The sequence below is a fragment of the Sapajus apella genome, unplaced genomic scaffold, assembly GCF_009761245.1.
Source record: "Sapajus apella isolate SASKATOON/1434 unplaced genomic scaffold, GSC_monkey_1.0 scaffold14, whole genome shotgun sequence".
Classification (NCBI taxonomy): Eukaryota; Metazoa; Chordata; class Mammalia; order Primates; family Cebidae; genus Sapajus; species Sapajus apella.
This window is the reverse complement of record NW_022436954.1, coordinates 7,971,028-7,990,451: the sequence shown is the minus strand read 5'-3', so window position 1 is coordinate 7,990,451 and position 19,424 is coordinate 7,971,028. Positions and strand designations below refer to the sequence as shown.

Below are 19,424 nucleotides of genomic sequence, written 5' to 3'. Positions count from 1 at the left end.
AAAAAAAAAAAAAAAAAAAAAAAGAAAGTGTCTTCTCTGTATTTGTTGTGTGTAGATTCCTAATTAGTTGGATTTCCTGGTTTCTGATTTTCAGGAACGGGTAATCTCTTGCTTTGTCTCTGCCATACCATGAGTCCTCTGATGCATCATCTTGACATCCAGATATTCTTTGTTCTCAGTAGTTCTGAGACATGTAGAGTGTGTGGGGTCCTACTTGCATAATGGTTGGGAAAGAAAGAAACTAATTTCTTGGGCATCTCCCTGGAAGATCAGTGTATCAGACACATACTGAACTCCTCTTCCTCCAGAGGGAGAAATCTCAAGTTGTGTATCTTCTTTTCATTACACTGAGCTGTGTAAGTCACAGCTTTTGTACTCACTTTGTCTTCAGTGACCCCAGGCATCCAAATATGCCAGTTCCATCAGTGCTCTGGGTGAGGGGAGACAGACACCTGTTCTTCACACAGTGTGTCCAAAGGCCAAGGTGTGGATGAATGCTCTACTCTCTCCTTCCCTCTGAGGGAAAAGTCATAGACCAGGGTGTCTTCTCTTGGCATGAGCTGTAACAACTTTAGGAAGGGTCTGTCATGTATTAACTGACATTACTCTTCTTGCCCATTTCAATGCCTGTTTTTGGTTTCATGCTCAACTGGGCATTACAATGTCTTACCTCAATTTTGGAATTCCCATGGAAGTATTTTTGTCCAGTCATTGGTAAATCAGTGTTTCTGTGTGGGATTAAGGGGTAGAATTTTCTGTTATGTCATTCTGCTAAACATGTGATCATCTCCTAGTGTTTTAGAGTTTTTTCTGTACTTTGATCTGAGTGGTGGTTAGATATTAATAAATGGAAATATTCATTGATCTGTATACATTCTTATAATTTGCTGTTTACAATTTACATAAATTAAAATGAAAACAAATGAAGAAACTTTGAGCCCAAACCTATACCGTAATTGAAGTTCTCAGCATAAGTCTCTAGTGATCAGCTTTGTAGAATGATGTTATAAACAGAAATCATTGTACAATTAATTTTGTGTCAATCTTTTCACAACCCTTTTTCCACCTTTAAAAATAGCAGTTTTCTTTATGGATTTATCATATTTTATCCCCAAAATCTTTCCCTTCAACATGTTTTACCACTTAAAATAAGAAATGGATTTATAGCTCCTCTAACATTCCTCACACACTGCATGAAACTTACCTCCAAAAGGACAGGATACAGATTCTTTTACATATATTGGGCATGTGGAACAATTCACCAAGAGAATATTTTTTCTGTGCTTCCTCTAGTTCTTGCTTCATGGTGGATCTCAAAACCTTCAACAACAGCAGAAGCAACAAATTGTTCGGCTGTCACAACATGGTAGGCATTGTAAGAGGACTTGTCAGCCAACAGATGACATGATAGATGACACACCTTTCTATCTAGGAGAAAATACATACCTTAAAATTGCAATGGCAAATTTAAAATGATATGAAAGTTGGATTAGAGTGTTAAGCCTCAGGGAAATTATGTATCAAGGCTATTTTAGACGAGATTTAATTGGCAGCAGAGCATTGAAAAGGATATGTAGGTTAGAGATTCAGATCATGATGGGGAAAAAATTGAAGTTACTTGGATCATAGTCCCAAGCTCCCTTTATACCAGATGGGCCCCAAAGACCTGGTTGTCAGCTCAGTTTTTCTCAGCTGAACTGCCCTTGGTGAAAAACAGTTTGTCTGTCTCAGGAAAGAGATAAATTTCTTGAAAGAATTTAATTCACTTCTTGTCTCAGAAATACTGGAGGCTTGGGAGTGGGGTACTTTCTTCCTAACCCTTATGCTTCCATGAGGAACAAGTTTCAACAGGGATGATCTTGACCCCTCTCTACATACCACTCAGCTTCCCTTGGAAGACTATGCAATTGTTGGTGAGTGTAAGAGAATGAAATGGGCATGCTGTAGTGTTCAGAACACCTTTATAAAGAGATTGCATTGAAATCTGCCTTCTGGGCAACATCCTATATTTGTCAGGTTAGGCTCTGCACCTGTGGGAAAACCTTTGACTGTTGAATGAGGTTGATTCTGGGATGAAGTGTTAGAAATCCTGTTGAGGGTAGGTATGTAAAGTCATGTCTTCTATTCCAGTTTTCACAGTATTATAAAGGCTAAAATTTTTGATCTCCATGTTTCTGAACCCTTTAACTATCTCTCAGTTATGTGTGATTTGGGCATAGGAGATGAATGCTATGTATTGGGCTCCCTGACCCCTAAAACTGACTGATCAATGGATTGATATTGATATAAAGTGGATTGGCATTAGGCTAGAAGTGTTGCCAAGAGCAGTTTTGTTAGGCAGTCTGTCAGAAGGTTTAAACAGGAATAAGACCACACATATATGGATAATACTTACAAAATAAAAAAAAAACAAGTTAACACAACATTAGGTACCCATTAATGCATAGAATCTGCTTCCTAAACCAAATTTCAATTTCTCCTTTTGAGGAACACTCTCCTTCTTCTTCTGGGTGTTGAGGGGACAGTCAGTTTCCATTCACTTTGATAATGCATTGTTATTTTTTTGATTCCATTGTTTTTCATAACACTTAGCTGTTGTTGTTGTTTTCTTTAGTCTCCCTGAACTTTTGTAAGAATAGCTTTCATTCTCTATATTGGGCGAACCTTGTAGGTCACATGCTAGGTGTGTGTGTAAAACCACAGGTAGTACCTGAGAATTTAGTTGCCCCAAAAGAATTACTTTGATATATATATATAGATGCAGTCTAGAAATGACGTTCAGTTTCATCTAACTTCATTTCCTTTTCTTAAAAAAGCTATGTGAATATTTGCACCATTATATTGGGGTGCCCTGTGATATTATCTCTGTAATGGATTGATCTTTGGTAAAATATTTATTTCTTCCTGCCATCATCAGTTGAACATTAACTTGCAAGAACATTTTCAGGCTTCTTATTTGAAATCTCCTTCCAAAAGACCTCTGCTTTCTTCTGGGACTAAGTTCCATCAGATACATCATTGACCATGTCTTAAGAGATGTTTTATTCCTTCTCTCTGATTGACTAGCTCCTAGTCCTCTTCTGTTTCAGTCAAATAAAGTAAAATGTATTTTTCTTGTCTTCATTAACATTCTTTCTATACCTTTATGGTTTCCAACACTTAGATTTAAATATGTCCATTAACTCTCCTCTTTCATATTAAAGTAAAAGCTTCATTCAGGCTGTAACCATGATTTACTCTGTCATTCATGATCTAATACCATTTGTGGCATACTATATTTTTTCAACAAATACTTTAAATGTGTTCATGACATGGAGCATGACTTAATAATCAACAGCAGTATTTGTCTTCAATCTCTGGGGTGGAAAAAGGGAAAGACTTCTCCCAGGCATTTTCACTTAGTCATGCTTTACAAACTTGTAGTTAGTAGAAGAAACTCAACACAAATATAGATTTGGACTGGTGTTGGCACTGTCATATTTCCAAGAAAGAATGGAATCTGGAATAGGTAGGCACTCACTAAATAGATCTTGAATGGAAGAATGTATGACAGAGTGAACAAATAAGCGAACCTCCTTATGTTCTCTTCTGTTTGCCCACTAACACTTCCTTTCTCTGTCCTTACTACCCTGAAAGAAGGTAACAGAATAATAACTGGGAATGAATGAACTAGTTTAGGTTACTTTCTATTATAGAGTTAGAGGCAGTCCAACGCAAAATTTGTATTGTTAATACTCTGTGCCTCTGTCTCTGTTGACTCAAATATCTGTGTCCCATCCTTTCAGCAACAGCATATTCTCTTTCAATATGTTAACCCAGTGTTGATACCCATTGAGAATGATAGTGAGATGAGACAACTCATAACTAACTATGTTTGTGTTTCTCTCCCTTATTCACCTTATGAACACTGACAAGTATAAATGACAAGTTATGTCTTCCCAACATCCCATATCTAGCTCTCACCCTGCTCACCTCCATGGTTAGGATGTCTTCAGCATTCTTGATTCCATTCCCGTGTGCAGTTTTTCTAAGCTCCTTTAAGCCTTGCTCCGGTTTGTTGTTAATAATGAGCCACCGAGCAGACTCTGCCAGCCACCTGAGCAAACAAGAGGACAGAGATGCAGCCAACCACTACTTATTCATTTTTTCACATAACATTCATTTTGAGATGCCTTTCTCTCCAAGCTAGTATCCACCTCTTGTTTGGTTATTCCAGGAAATAAAAGCTTACATTCTCTTGTGCCATCACCAGGAAAATGTAAGGATGACCCTCTATGCACTACACATTCACTGGTGGGAATAAACACTTGGAGTCATATTGACATCCTTCTTATTCAGCAAATTTATCTTGGAGCTCCTGATGCTGAAGCATAAGGAACCATCACTTGTACAGATGCCTGACAAGGTCCTAGTAAGGGAATAACAAGTGTTAATTCATAATGTGTTCTTTTTCCTAAAGACCCTGAAATAATTGATGTATGCTTGAGGTCTCATAGAGACTAGACTCATTTCTGGTCATACCATCTATGATCAAAACTGGATATATTAACAAGTCACTTACCTAAATCTTCCTCAGTTTGCTCATCTATGTAAATGGAACAATGTTACCATGTATGGTTGTTACAGAGATAAGATGAACTAATGGATGAGCCTGACAGGGAGTACACTTATCTTTTTATCTATCTGAACTTTCTCTGTGTATTAAATCTGTAATTATCTCTCTGAGGTAAAGACCAAATAGGCCTCCTCCACTGAGCTGGTCTTGTTAAGGGAAGGGGTATAGTTAACCATACATTAGGGTTTGTAAAGTAAATAGAAGAAAGAGAGCACAGGACAAGATGTAAATTTTTCATTTTGCCTTTATGTTTTTAACTGGAGCAATCATGCATTTCTTAGAAATGTATAGAATTAAATTTGCTGTCCCTTCCTGTCATCAATGTCACCTGCAACAATGAAAACCATCTGAAACTTCATCACAAATTTCTTTCTAGGGATGTACATATAAATATAGATCACAATTAAGGATATCTACTCAAACATTTTCTTCTATTGGGAAAGATATTTTTGTAATATTTCTGTTTACACAATACTTGTTGAGGCAAGGATGGCCAGGAACATGAATAACTACCAGGCAATGATTCATTGCTATGTCCTGCTCATGGGTTATTGGTTTAGAAAATAAAAACTCAGTAGTGATGGCTGACATGACAGAAGCAGAATTCAGAATATGGATAGGAATAAAGGAGCTGACAGAAAAAAGAGCCAGTATAGAGTATAATGTAACTGACCTGATAGAGCTGAAAAACATACTACAAGAATTTCATAATGCAATCACAAGTATTACAAGCAGAATAAGCAGAAGAAAGAATGTCAGCTTGCAGACTGCTTTTGTGAAATAAGACAGTTAGATAAGAATAGAGAAAAAAGAATAAAAAAAACAGAGGAGACTGAATCTACAACTAATTGATGTATCTGAATGAGATTGGGAGAATGGAACCAACTTGGAAATCATATTTCAAGATATCTTCCATAAGAAGTTTCCCAACTCAGCTACAGAGGCCAACATTCAAATTCAGGAAATGCTGAGTTCCAGTAAGATACTTCACAAGAAGATCATCCTCAAGACCCATAATAACCTGGTTCTCCAAGGTTGAATAATAGAAAAAATGTTAAATGCAGCTAGAGAGAAAGGCCAGGTTACCTACAAAAAGAAGCCCATCAGAGTAACAGTGGGCCTCTCAGCTGAAGCCCCTACAAGGAAAAAGAGATTGGGGACCAATAATTAAGATTCTTAAATAGAAGAAATTCTAACCCAGAATTTCATATTTCAAACTAAACTTCAGAAGTAAAGGAGAAATAAGATCTCTCTTCAGACAGGCAAATGCTGAGGGAATTCATTACCACTAGACCCACCTTACAAGAGCTCCTGAAAGAAGCACTAAATACGGAAAGGAAAGACCATCACCAGCCATTACAAAAACACACTGAAGAGACTTCTGCCAACATGGCTGAATAGGAACAGCTCTGGAGCACAATTCCCAGTGAGAGCAACAGAGAAGGCGAGTGATCTCTGCATTTCCAACTGAGGTACCAGGTTCATCTCAATGGGACTGGTTGGACATTGAGTGTAGCCCAAGGAGGACAAACCGAGGCAGGGTGGGGCGCTGCCTCACCTGAGAAGTGTAACAGACCAGAAGACCCCCTACTCCTACCCCACAGAGGCCATTGGGGACTTTTCCAGCCACTCCAGTACTCTGGTTCAGATACTGTGCTTCTACCACAGTCTTTACAGCCCACAGACCAGGAGATTCCCACTGGGATAACAAGCACCACAGATTTCCAGCACAAATCTGAGTGGCCATTTTAGCTGGTGCCTGGAATGCCTACAAGACAGATCTGCCCATTCCCCTGAAAAAAGGGGAGCTGAAGGCAGGGAGCCAAGTGAGCTGGCTCGGCAGGTCAGTCCCACCCCCAAAAAGCCCAGCAAACTGAGACCCTCTGAATTGAGATTTTAGCAGCCAGCACAGCAGTTTGAGCTTGGCCTGGGATGGTCGAGCTTGGTGGGGGGAAGGGTGTCCACCATTGCTGAAGCAGTTCTAACCTTATCTATGTAAACAAAATTGCAAAGAAATTTACACAGCAGCTGTATGGAGCCCACGCAGCTCAGAAGTGCCTCTGCAGGCAGACTGTGACTAGACTCCCTCATTGCTGGGCAGTGAATCTCTGAAAAAAGGCAGCAGCCCATCAGGGACTTATAAATAAAGCCCCACCTTCCTGGGACAGAGCAACTGAGAAAAAGGGTGGTTGTAAGTTTTGCTGCAGCAGACTTAAATGTCCCTGCCTAGCAGCTCTAAAGGGAGCAATGGAGATCCCAGCACAGTACTTGAGCTCTGATAAGGGACAGACTGCCTCCTCAAGTGGCTCCCTGACCCTCATATATCCAAAAAGGCACCTCATACAGGAGAGTTCTGGCTGACATCTGGCGGGTACCCTTCTGGGATGAAGCTACCAGAGGAAAGAACAGGCAGCAATCCTTGCTGTTCTGCAGCCCCTGCAGGTGATTCCAAGGCAAGCAGGATCTGGAGTGGACTTCCAGCAGTCCTGCAGCAGAGGGGCCTGACTGTTAGAAGGAAAGCTAAAATACAGAAAGAAATAGCTTTAACATCAACAGAAAGCACATTCACACAGTAACCCCATCTGAAAGTCACCAACTTCAAAGATCAAAGGTAGATAAATCCATGAAGATGGGAAGAAACCAGTGCAAAAAGGAAATCACAAAAAAAACAGAACCCCTCTCCTCCTCCAAGGATCACACCTCCTCACCAGCGAGGAAACAAAACTGGATGGAGAATGACAAATTGACAGAAGCAGACTTCAGAAGGTGGGTAACACAAAATTCTCTGAGCTAAAGGAACATGTTCTAACCCAATGCAAAAAAACTAAGAACCTTGAAAAAAGGTTAGACAAAATGCTAACTAGAATAACCAGCATAGAGAAGAACATAAATGACTTATTGAAGCTGAAAAACACAGCATGAGAACTTCATGAAGCATGCACAAGTTTCAATAGCCGAATCAATCAAGTAGAAGAAAGGATATCAGAGATTGAAGATCAACTCAATGAAATAAAATGAGAAGGCAAGATTAGAGAAAAAAGGGGAAAAAGAAATGAACAAATCCTCCAAGAAATATGGGATTATGTGAAAAGACCTAATCTATGTTAGATCAGTGTACCTAAATGTGATGGGGAGAATGAATCCAAGCTGGAAAACACTCTTCATGATATTATCTAGAAGAACTTCCCCAACCTAGCAAGGCAGGCCAATATTCAAATCCAGGAAATACAGAGAATGCCACAAAGACATTCCTCAAGAAGAGCAACCTCAAGGCACATAATTGCCAGTTTCACCAGGGTTGAAATGAAGGAAAAAAATGCTAAGGGCAGCCAGAGAGAAAGATAGGATTACCCACAAAGGGAAGCCCATCAGACTCACAGCGGATCTCTTGGCAGAAACCCTCCAAGTTAGAAGAGAGTGGGGGCCAATATTCAACATCCTTAAAGAAAAGAACTTTCAACCCAGAATTTCATATCCAGCCAAAGTAAGCTTCATAAATGAAGAAGAAATAAATCCTTTATGGATAAGCAATTGCTGAGAGATTTCGTCACCACCAGGCCTGCCTTACACGAGCTCCTGAAGGAAGCACTAAACATGGAAAGGAACAACCAGTACCAGCCACTGGAAAAATGTACAAAATTATAAAGACCATTGACACAATGAAGAAACTGCATCAATTCATGGGCAAAACAACCAGCTAGTATCAAAATGGCAGGATCAAATTCACGCATAACAATATTAACCTTAAATGTAAACAGGCTAAATGCGCCAGTTAAAAGACACAGAGTGGAAAGCTGGATAAAAAAAACCAAGACCTATTGGTGTGCTGTCTTTAAGAGATCCATCTCATATGCAATAACACACAGGCTCAAAGTTAACTGATGGAGAAAAATCAACCAATTAAATAAAAAAGCCAAAAAAAAAAAAAAAAAAACCACACAAACAAACAAACCAGGGGTTGCAATCCTACTTTCTGATGATACAGACTTTAAACCGACAAAAAAGAAAAAGATAAAGAAGGCATTGCATAATGGTAAAGGGTTCAATTCAACAGAAGATCTATCTTAAATATATATTCACCCAATGCAGGAGCACCCGAATTCATAAAGCAAGTTCTTAGAGACATTCAACAAGACAGATTCCCACACAATAATAGTAGGAGACTTTACAACACCCCACTGACAATATGGGACAGATCATAAAGACAGAAAATTGATAAAGATATTCAGGACCTGACATCAGCACTGGATTAAATGGTCCTGATATATATATATATATATATACAGAGTCCTCCACCTAAACCAATAGAATATACATTCTTCTCATTGCCACATATCATATTCTCTAAAATCAATCACATAATCAGAAGTAAAACACTCCTCATCAAATGCAAAATAACTGAAATCGTAACAGTCTCTCAAACCACAGCACAATCCTGTTAGAAACGGAGACAAGAAATTCATTCAAAACCATACAATTACATGAAAATTGAGTAACCTGCTCCTGAATGACTTGGATAAATAAGAAAATTACAGTAGAAATCAAGAAGTTCTTTGAAACTAATGGGAACAAAGATACAACATTCCATCATATCTGGGACACTGCTAAGGCAGTGATAAGGCAGAAATTTATAGTACTAAATGCCCACATCAAAAAGTTAGAAAGATCTCCAGTTAACAACCTAACATCACAACTGAAAGAACTATAGAACAAGAGCAAATAAATCCCAAAGTAGAGGACAAGATATAATCTAAATTGAAGCTGAACTGAAGGAGATTGAGACACAAAAAACCATTCAAAAGATCAACTAATCCAGAAGATTCATTTTTTGAAAATATTGATAAAACAGACCCCTAACTAGACTAACGAAGAAAAAGGAAAAGATTCAAATAAACACAATCAGAAACATCAAGGGGGATATTACTATTGACCCCACAGAAATACAAAAAACTATCAGAGATGCAAATGAACAGGAAGGTGGCAAAAACAAACAAACAAAGAAACAAACAAAAAAACCCCCCAGAATATTATGAACACTTTTATGCACATAAAGTAGAAAATCTAGAAGAAATGGACAAATTCCTGGACACATACACCCTCCTAAGACTGAAACAGGAAGAATTTGAATCTCTGAACAGACCAATTACAAGCTCCGAAATTCAGGCAGTAATAAATAGCCTACTGAAAAAAATAATGTATAGAGTAGCCTATTTCCAAGACAAAGTGCCTCGAATTGGCTTAAAAGTCTCACTTCTGCTGTTCTCCAGGTCTCTGAGTCCATTCTTTCAGTTTGGTCGGCTGAGTTTGTTTCTCACACATGCCAATCAAAACAAGTCCAGGACCAGATGGATTCACAGCGGAATTCCACCAGATGTGCAAAGAAGAGCTGGTAGTATTCCTACCAAAACTATTCCAGAAAATTGAGGAGTAGGAACTTCTCCCTAACTCATTCTATGAGGGCAGCATCATCCTGACACCAAAACCTGGCAGAGACACAACAAAAATAGAAAACTCGAGGCCAATATCTTTGATAAATATCAATTCAAAAATCCTCAAAAAAATCTGGCAAATAGAATCCAGCAGCACATTGAAAAGCTTATCCAACATGATCTAGATAAATCCTACGATCTAGTAGGCTTTATCCCTGGGATGTAAGGATGGCTCAATATACACAAATCAATAAATGTGATTAATCACATAGACAGAACTAAAGACAAAAAGCACATGGTTATCTCTAGAGATGCAGAAAAGGCATTCAATAAAATTCAACATCCATTAATGTTAAAAACTGTCAATAAATGAGCGATTAAAGAAACATATCTCAAAATAGTAAAAGCTATCTATGGCAAACCCACAGACTACATAATACTGAATAGGCAAAAGCTGGAAGCTTTCCTCTTGAAAACTGACACAAGTTTGCCCTCTCTCACCACTCCTATTCAACATGGTATTGGAATTCCTGGACAGGGCAATCAGGCAAGAGAAAGAAATAAAGGGCATCCAAATAGGAAGAGAGAAAGTCAAACTATCCCTGTTCATAGATGACGTGTCCCATATTGAGAGAGCTCCATAGTCTCAGTCCAAAAGCTTCTCAAGCTGATAGACAACTTCATCAAAGCCTCAGGATACAAAATCAATGTGTAAAAATCACTAGCATTCCTATACACTAACAGCCAAGCCAAGAGCCAAATAATGAGTGAACTCCCATTCGCAATTGCCACAAAAAGAATAAAATACCTAGGAATACAGCTGACTAATGAGATGAAATATCTCTACAAGGAGAACTACAGACCACTGCTCAAAGAAATCAGAGATGATACAAACAGAAAAAATTCTATGCTCATAAATAGGAAGAGTCAATATTGTTAAAGTGGTCATATTGCCCAAAGCAATTTATAGATTCAATGCTACTCCTATTCAGCTACCATTGAGATTCTTCAGAGAGCTAGGAAAAATTATTTTAAAATACAACTGAAACAAAAAAAGAGCCTGAATAGCCAAAACAATTCTAAGCAAAAGAAACAAAGCTGGAGGCATGTATTCATGCTACCCAACTTCAAACTATATTACAGGGCTACAGTAACTGAAACAGCATGGTGCTGGTACAAAAACAACACATAGACCAGTGGAACAGAATAGAGAACACAGAAATAAAACCAAACACCTACAACTCTCTAATATTCAACAGAACTGACAAAAACAAGCAATGAATGGTGCTGTGATAGCTGGCTAGCCATATTCAGAAGACTGAAACTGAACTCCCTAATTACACCATATATAAAAATTAACTCAAGATAAATTAAAGACTTAAATGTAAAATCCCAAATTATAAAAACCCTGGAAGACAACCTAGGCAATACCATTCAGGACACAGGCACAGGCAAAGATTTTATGATGAAGACACTCAAAGCAAGTGCAATCAAAGCAAAAATTGACAAATGGCATCTAAATAAATTAAAGAGCTTCTGCACAGTAGAAACTATCAACAGAGTAAACAGACAACCTCCAGAATGGGAGAAAATTTTTGCAAACTATGTATCCAATAAAGCTCTGATATCCAGCATCTATAAGGAAGTTAATCAAAATTTCAATAGAAAAACAAACGACCCCAGCGCGATCGATCCAAGATGACCGTTTAGGAACAGCTCAGGATTGCAGCTCCCAGTGAAAGTGCAGAGGGTGACTGGACGCCCCTTTTTTATTGCCCACAGACTAGGAAATTCCCAGGCTGAGGAGCCCCACGGGTTGCCAGTGCTGCTGTTTCCTCCAGTGTGGCTGCGTCGGCTGGCATGGCTGCTTTGCCCCGCACGGCTGCTTTGTCAGCACCCTGGCACAGCGGTTCTCCGTACAAAATACACTGGTCTGGGTGCCCTTTTGGCTGGTGATTGGAGCCACGGGAAGTTACCCATTCATCTGTTTAAAAGGGGGACTGAACAGGGAACCAGGACAGCAGATTCCAGGTAAAAAAAAGCGCCACGAATCTCAGTGCCACTGTTTAAACCAGCGCAGCGGGTCGTCGCATGGGAAAACAAACAGATCCCGGTGCCTCTTCAACAGGCGACTGGAACACCAACCTAAAAAAAATAAAAAAACACTCTGAGGCAAGGAGCCAGGTGATCAGGCTTGGCTGGTCCCACCCCCATAAAAGAACAGCAATCAGAAACTCTCTGGATTGAGAGTTTCACAGCAAGTGCAGCTGAACCCAGGACGGTCCAGCTCTGTGGGGGAGGGGCGTCCGCCATTACCAAGGCACTCCAAAACTAAAGAGGTAGTCAGCCAATGCTGAGGCAGCCCGCCGTTGCCAAGGCAACCCACCATTGCTGAGGCAGCCTGCCGTTGCCAAGGCAACCCGCCACTACAGAGAGAGTCCTCCAATACAGAGTCCACCAATACCATTGCCAAGGCAGTTCTAACTACACCCATATAAACAGGACTGCAGGGAAGATCACACAGCAGCTGGGCGGAGCCCACAGCAGCTCAGGAAAGCCTCTGCAGGAAGACAGTGACTAGGCTGCCTCCTTGCTGGGCAGGGCAGCTCTGAAGGAAAAAAAAAAAGGAAGTAGCACAACGGAAACTCATAAAGCCCTAAATCCCTGGGACAAAGCACCTGGGAACAAAAAGCGGTTTATGAGTTCTGCTGCAGCAGACATAAACGTACCTGCCCAGCAGCTCTGAATGAACAACGGAGCTCATAGCTCAGTATTTGAGCTTCTGTAAAGAACAAACTGTCTCCTCAAGCAGCTCCCTGACCCCTGTATATATCCACCTCATAAAGGAGAGATCAGACAGACACTTGGCGGGTATCCTGAGACAAAGATAGGAGAAGAAGAAAACTGGTAGCAACCCTTACTGTTCTGCAGCTGCTGCAGGTGATCCCCAGGCAAGCAGGGCCTGGAGAGGACCTCAGCAGACCTACAGCAGAGGGGCCAGACTGTTAGAAGGAAAACTAAAAAGCAGAAATAACCTCATCATCAATAAACAGAACGTCCACTCAGAGACCCAATCTGAAAGCCAGCAACTAGAAAGATGACAGGTGGATAAATCCATAAAGATGGGAAGAAACCAGTGCAAAAATGATGAAGACACCTGAAACCAGAACATCTCTTCTCCTACAATGGATCACAACTCCTCACCAGCAAGGGAACAAGGTTGGATGGAGAACGAGTGTGATGAAGTGACAGAATCAGACTTCAAAAGGTGGGTAGTAAGAAACTTCTGTGAACTAAAAGAACATGTTCTAACCCAATGCAAAGAAACTAAGAACCTTGAAAAAAGATTTGACGAAATGCTAACGAGAATGGACAAAACGGAAAGGAATATAAGTGAATGATGGAGGTGAAGAACACAACACGAGAAGTTCACGAAACATGCACAAGTATCAACAGCCGAATTGACCAAGCAGAAGAAAGGATATCAGAGGTCGAAGATCAACTCAACGTAATAAAACGGGAAGGAAAGAAAGGAGATAAAAGGGTAAAAAGGAATGAGCAAAGTCTCCAAGAAATATGGGACTATGTGAAAAGACCTAATCTACGTTTGATAGGCGTACCTGAATGCGACGAAGAGAATGAATCCAAGCTGGAAAATATTCTTCAGGATATTATCCAGGAAAACTTCCCCAACCTAGCAAGGGAGGCAAACATTCAAGTCCAGGAAATACAGAGAACCCCGCAAAGATATTCGTCAAGAAGAGCAACCCCAAGGCACATAATCGTCAGATTCACCAGGGTTGAAATGAAGGAGAAAATACTAAGGGCAGACAGAGAGAAAGGTCGGGTTACCCATAAAGGGAAGCCCATCAGACTCACAGCAGATCTCTCAGCAGAAACCCTACAAGCCAGAAGAGAGTGGGGGCCAATATTCAACATCCTTAAAGAAAAGAACTTTCAACCCAGAATCTCCTATCCAGCCAAACTAAGCTTCATAAGTGAAGGAAAAATAAAATCCTTTGGGAACATGCAAGCACTCAGAGATTTTGTCACCACCAGGCCTGCTTTACAAGAGCTCCTGAAAGAGGCTCTACACATATAAAGGAACAACCGGTACCAGCCACTCCAAAAACATGCCGAATGGTAAAGAGAATCAACACAATGAAGAATCTGCATCAAGTAATGGGCAAAACAGCCAGCTAGCACCAAAATGGCAGTATCAAATTCACACATAACAATATTAACCCTAAATGTAAATGGATGAAATGCCCCAATCAAAAGACACAGACTGGCAAATTGGATAAAAAGCCAAAACCCATTTGTGTACTGTATCCAGGAAACCCATCTCACATGCAAGGATACACGTAGGCTCAAAATAAAGGGATGGAGGAAGATTTACCACGAAAATGGAGGGCAAAAAAAGCAGGAGTTGCAATTTTGATCTCTGACAAATTAGACTTTAAAGCAACAAAGATCAAAAGAGACAAAGAAGGACATTACATAATGGTAAAAGGATCAATGCAACAAGAAGAGCTAATGATCCTAAATATATACTCACCCAATATAGGAGCACCCAGATACATAAGGCAAGTTCTTAATGACTTACAAAGAGACTTAGACTCCCACACAATTATAGTGGGAGATTTATCACCCCATTGTCAATATTAGACAGATCAACTAGACAGAAAATTAACAAGGATATCCAGAACTTGAACTCAGACCTGGACAAAGCAAACTTAATAGACATTTACAGAACTCTCCATCCCAAATCCACAGAATAAACATTCTCAGCACCACATCACACCTACTCTAAAAATGACCACATAATTGGGAGTAAATCACTCCTCAGCAAATGTAAAAGAACGGAAATCATAACAGTCTCTCAGACCACAGTGCAATCAAGTTAGTACTCAGAATTCAAAAACTAACCCAGAACCGCACAGCTTCATGGAAACTGAACAACTTGCTCTTGAATGTTGACTGGATAAACAATGAAATGAAGACAGAAATAAAGATGTTCTTCGAAACCAACGAGAATGAAGACACAACACACCAGAATCTCTGGGACACATTTAAAGCAGTCTCTAGAGGAAAATATATAGCAATAAGTGCCCACATGAGAAGCAAGGAGAGATCAAAAATTGACACCCTTTCATCAAAACTGAAAGAGCTAGAGGAGCAAGATAAAAAAAACTCAAAGTCTAGCAGAAGACAAGAAATAGCTAGTATCAGAGCAGAACTGATGGAGATAGAGACACAAAAAAACCCTTCAAAAAATCAAATCCAGGAGCTGGTTTTTTGAAAAGATCAACAAAATAGACAGACCACTAGCCAGATTAATAAAAAAGAAAAGAGAGAATAACCAAATTGATGCAAGAAAAAACGATAAAGGTGATATCACCACAGGTTCCACAGAAATCCAAACCATCATCAGAGATTATTACACACAACTCTATGCACATAAACTAGTAAACCTGGAAGAAATGGATAAATTCCTGGACACTTGCCTCCTCCCAAGCCTAAACCAGGAAGAAGCCGAAACCCTGAAAAGACCATAACAAGGTCTGAAGTTGAGGCAGCAATTAAGAGCTTACCACCCAAAAAAAAGCCCAGGTCCAGACCGATTCGCAGCCAAATTCTACTAGACATACAAGGAGGAGCTGATACCATTCCTTCTGAAACTATTCCAAACAATACAAAAAGAGGGAATTCTTCCCAAATCATTTTATGAGACCAACATCATCCTGATTCCAAAACTCGGCAGAGACTCAACAAGAAAAGAATACTTCAGGCCAATATCCATGATGAACATAGATGCAAAAATCTGCAATAAAATACTGACAAGCCAACTGCAACAGCACATCAAAAAGCTTATCCACCATGATCAAGTAGGCTTCATCCCGGGGATGCAAGTCTGGTTCAACATACACAAGTCTATAAACGTAATTCGCCACATAAACAGAACCAAAGACAAAAACCACATGATTATGTCAATTGATGCAGAGAAGGCCTTTGACAAAATTCAATGGCCCTTTATGCTAAAAACCCTCAATAAGCTAGGTATTGACGGAACGTATCTCAAAATAATAAAAGCAATTTATGACAAACCCACAGCCAATATCATACTGAATGGGCAAAAACTGGAAGCATTCCCCTTGAAATGTGGCACCAGACAAGGATGCCGTCTCTCACCACTCCTATTCAATATAGTACTAGAAGTTCTAGCCAAAGCAATCAGGCAAGAAAAAGAAATAAAGGATATTCAAATAGGAAAGGAGGAAGTCAAATTGTCTCTATTTGCAGACGACATGATTGTATATCTAGAAGACCCCATCATCTCAGCCCCAAATCTCCTGAAACTGATAAGCAACTTCAGCAAAGTCTCAGGATACAAAATCAATGTGCCAAAATCACATGCATTCCTATACACCAATAACAGACTTAAAGAGAGCCAAATCAAGAACAAACTTCCATTCACAATTGCTACAAAGAGAATAAAATACCTAGGAATACAACTAACAAGGAATGTAAAGGACCTCTTCAAGGAGAACTACAAGCCACTGCTCAACGAAATAAGAAAGGACACAAACAGATGGAGAAACATTCCATGTTTATGGTTAGGAAGAATCAATATCATGAAAATGGCCATACTGCCCAACGTAATTTACAGATTCAACGCTATCCCCATCAAGCTACCAATGACATTCTTTGCAGAACTGGAACAAACCACCTTAAACTTCATATGGAACCAAAAGAGAGCCCTCATATCCAAGTCAATTCTAAGCAAAAAGAACAAAGCAGGAGGCATCACACTACCGGACTTCAAACTATACTACAAGGCTACAGTAATCAAAACAGCATGGTACTGGTACCAGAACAGAGATATAGACCAATGGAACAGAACAGAGGTCTCGGAGGCAACACAACATATCTACCACCATCTGATCTTTGACAAACCAGACAAAAACAAGCAATGGGGAAAGGATTCCCTGTTTAATAAATGGTGTTGGAAAAATTGGCTAGCCATGTGCAGAAAGCAGAAACTGGACCCCTTCCTGACACCTTACACTAAAATTAACTCCAGATGGATTAAAGACTTAAAATAAGACCTAACACCATAAAAACCCTAGAAGAAAATCTAGGCAAAACCGTTCAGGACATAGGCATAGGCAAGGACTTCATGAACAAAACACCAAAAGCATTGACAACAAAAGCCAAAATAGACGAATGGGACCTAATCAAACTCCACAGCTTCTGCACAGCAATAGAAACAGTCATTAGAGTGAATCGGCAACCAACAGAATGGGAAAGAATTTTTGCTGTTTACCCATCTGACAAAGGGCTAATATCCAGAATTTACAAAGAACTAAAACAGATTTACAAGAAAAAAACTAACAAGCCCATTCAAAAGTGGGCAAAGGATATGAACAGACACTTTACAAAAGAAGACATACTTGAGGCCAACAAACATATGAAAAAATGCTCATCATCACTGGTCATCAGAGAAATGCAAATCAGAACTACATTGAGATACCATCTCACGCCAGTTAGAATGGCGATCATGAAGACATCTGGAGACAACAGATGCTGGAGAGGATGTGGAGAAATAGGAATACTTTTACACTGTTGGTGGGAGTGTAAATTAGTTCAACCGTTGTGGAAGACAGTGTGACGATTCCTCAAGGACCTAGAAATAGAACTTCCATTTGACCCAGCAATCCCATTACTGGGTATATATCCAAAGACTTATAAATCACTCTACTATAAGGACACGTGCACACGAATGTTCATTGCAGCACTGTTTACAATAGCAAAGACCTGGATCCAACCCAAATGCCCATCGATGATAGACTGGACAGGAAAAATGGGGCACATATACACCATGGAATATTATGCAGCTGTGAAAAATGATGAGTTTGTGTCCTTTGTAGGGACATGGATGAACCTGGAAACCATCATTCTCAGCTAACTGACAGAAGAGCAGAAGATCAAACACCGCATGTTCTCACTTATAGGTGGGTGTTGAACAATGAGAACACATGGACACAGGGAGGGGAACACTACACACTGGGGTCAGTTGCGGGGAAATAGGGGAGGGACGGTTTGGGGTGGGGAGCTGGGGAGAGATAGCAAGGGAGAGATGCCAGATGTAGGTGATGTGGAGGAAGGCAGCAAATCACACTGCCACGTGTGTACCTATGCAACAATCTTGCATGTTCTTCACATGTACCCCAAAACCTAAAATGCAATAAAATAAATAAATGGGAAAAAAAAGAATGTTAAACAAAGTTTGATGAAATACTAACAAGAATAATCAGCTTAGAGAGGAATATAAATGAATTGATGGAGCTGAAAAATACAACACAAGAACTTCACGAAGCATACACAAGTTTCAATAGCCAAATTCACCAGGCAGAAGAAAGGTTATCAGAGATTGAAGATCAACTCAATGAAATAATGCAAGAAGTCAAGATTAGAGAAAAAAGAGTAAAAAGAAATGAAGAAAGTCTCCAAGAAATATGGGATTATGTGAAAAGACCTAATCTATGTTTGATAGGTCTACCTGAATGTGACAAAGAGAAGGAATCCAAGCTGGAAAACACTCTTCAGAATATTATCCAGGAGAACTTCACCCACATAGCAAGGCAGGCCAACATTCAAGTCCAGGAAATGCAGAGAACACCACAAAGGTATTCCTCAAGAAGAGCAACCCCAAGGCATGTAATTGTCAGATTCACCAGGGTTGAAATGAAGGAAAAAATGCTAAGGGCAGCCAGAGAGAAAGGTCGGGTTACCACAAATGGAAGCCCATCATACTCGCAGTGGATCACTCAGCAGAAACCATACAAGCCAGAAGAGAGTGGTGACAATATTCAACATACTTAAAGAAAAGAACTTTCAACCCGGAATTTCATATCCAGCCAAACTAAGCTTCATAAGTGAAGGAGAAATGAAATCCTTTATGAACAAGCAATTGCTCAGAGACTTCACCACAGGGTCTGCTTTACAAGAGCTCCTGAAAGAAGCACTAAACATAGAAAGGAACAACCAGCACCACCCACTCCAAAAACGTACCTAATGGTAAAGAGCATAGACACAATGAATAAACTGCATCAACTAATGGGCGAAACGACCAGCTAGCATCAAAATGGAAGGGTAAAGTTCACACATAACAATATTAACCTTAAATGTAAATGCATTAAATGCCCCAATCAAAAGACATAGACTTACGAATTGGATAAAATGTCAAAACCCATCACTGCGCTGTATCCAGGAAACCCATCTCACATGCAGGGATATGCAGAGGCTCAAAATAAAGGGATGGAGGAAGATCTATCAAGCAAATGGAGACCAAAAAAAAAAAAAAAAAAAAAAAAAAA

At 39.8% G+C, this 19,424-nt stretch overlaps 1 protein-coding gene across 1 annotated transcript in view; it reads right to left on the bottom strand.

The window, feature by feature from the left end:
• Positions 1–53: 53 nt before the first annotated feature.
• The window catches only part of LOC116554863 (solute carrier family 22 member 25-like), a 35,568-nt gene continuing 16,197 nt past the window's right edge, over positions 54–19,424 (bottom strand). Inside the window, exons 3-4 of the mRNA XM_032283059.1 lie at positions 3,973–4,096; positions 54–1,320 (exon numbers count right to left, since the gene is read on the bottom strand). Coding sequence (XP_032138950.1) covers positions 1,201–1,320; positions 3,973–4,096 — 244 coding nt within the window. The 3' untranslated portion in view covers positions 54–1,200. The remainder of the gene's footprint in view (positions 1,321–3,972; positions 4,097–19,424) is intronic.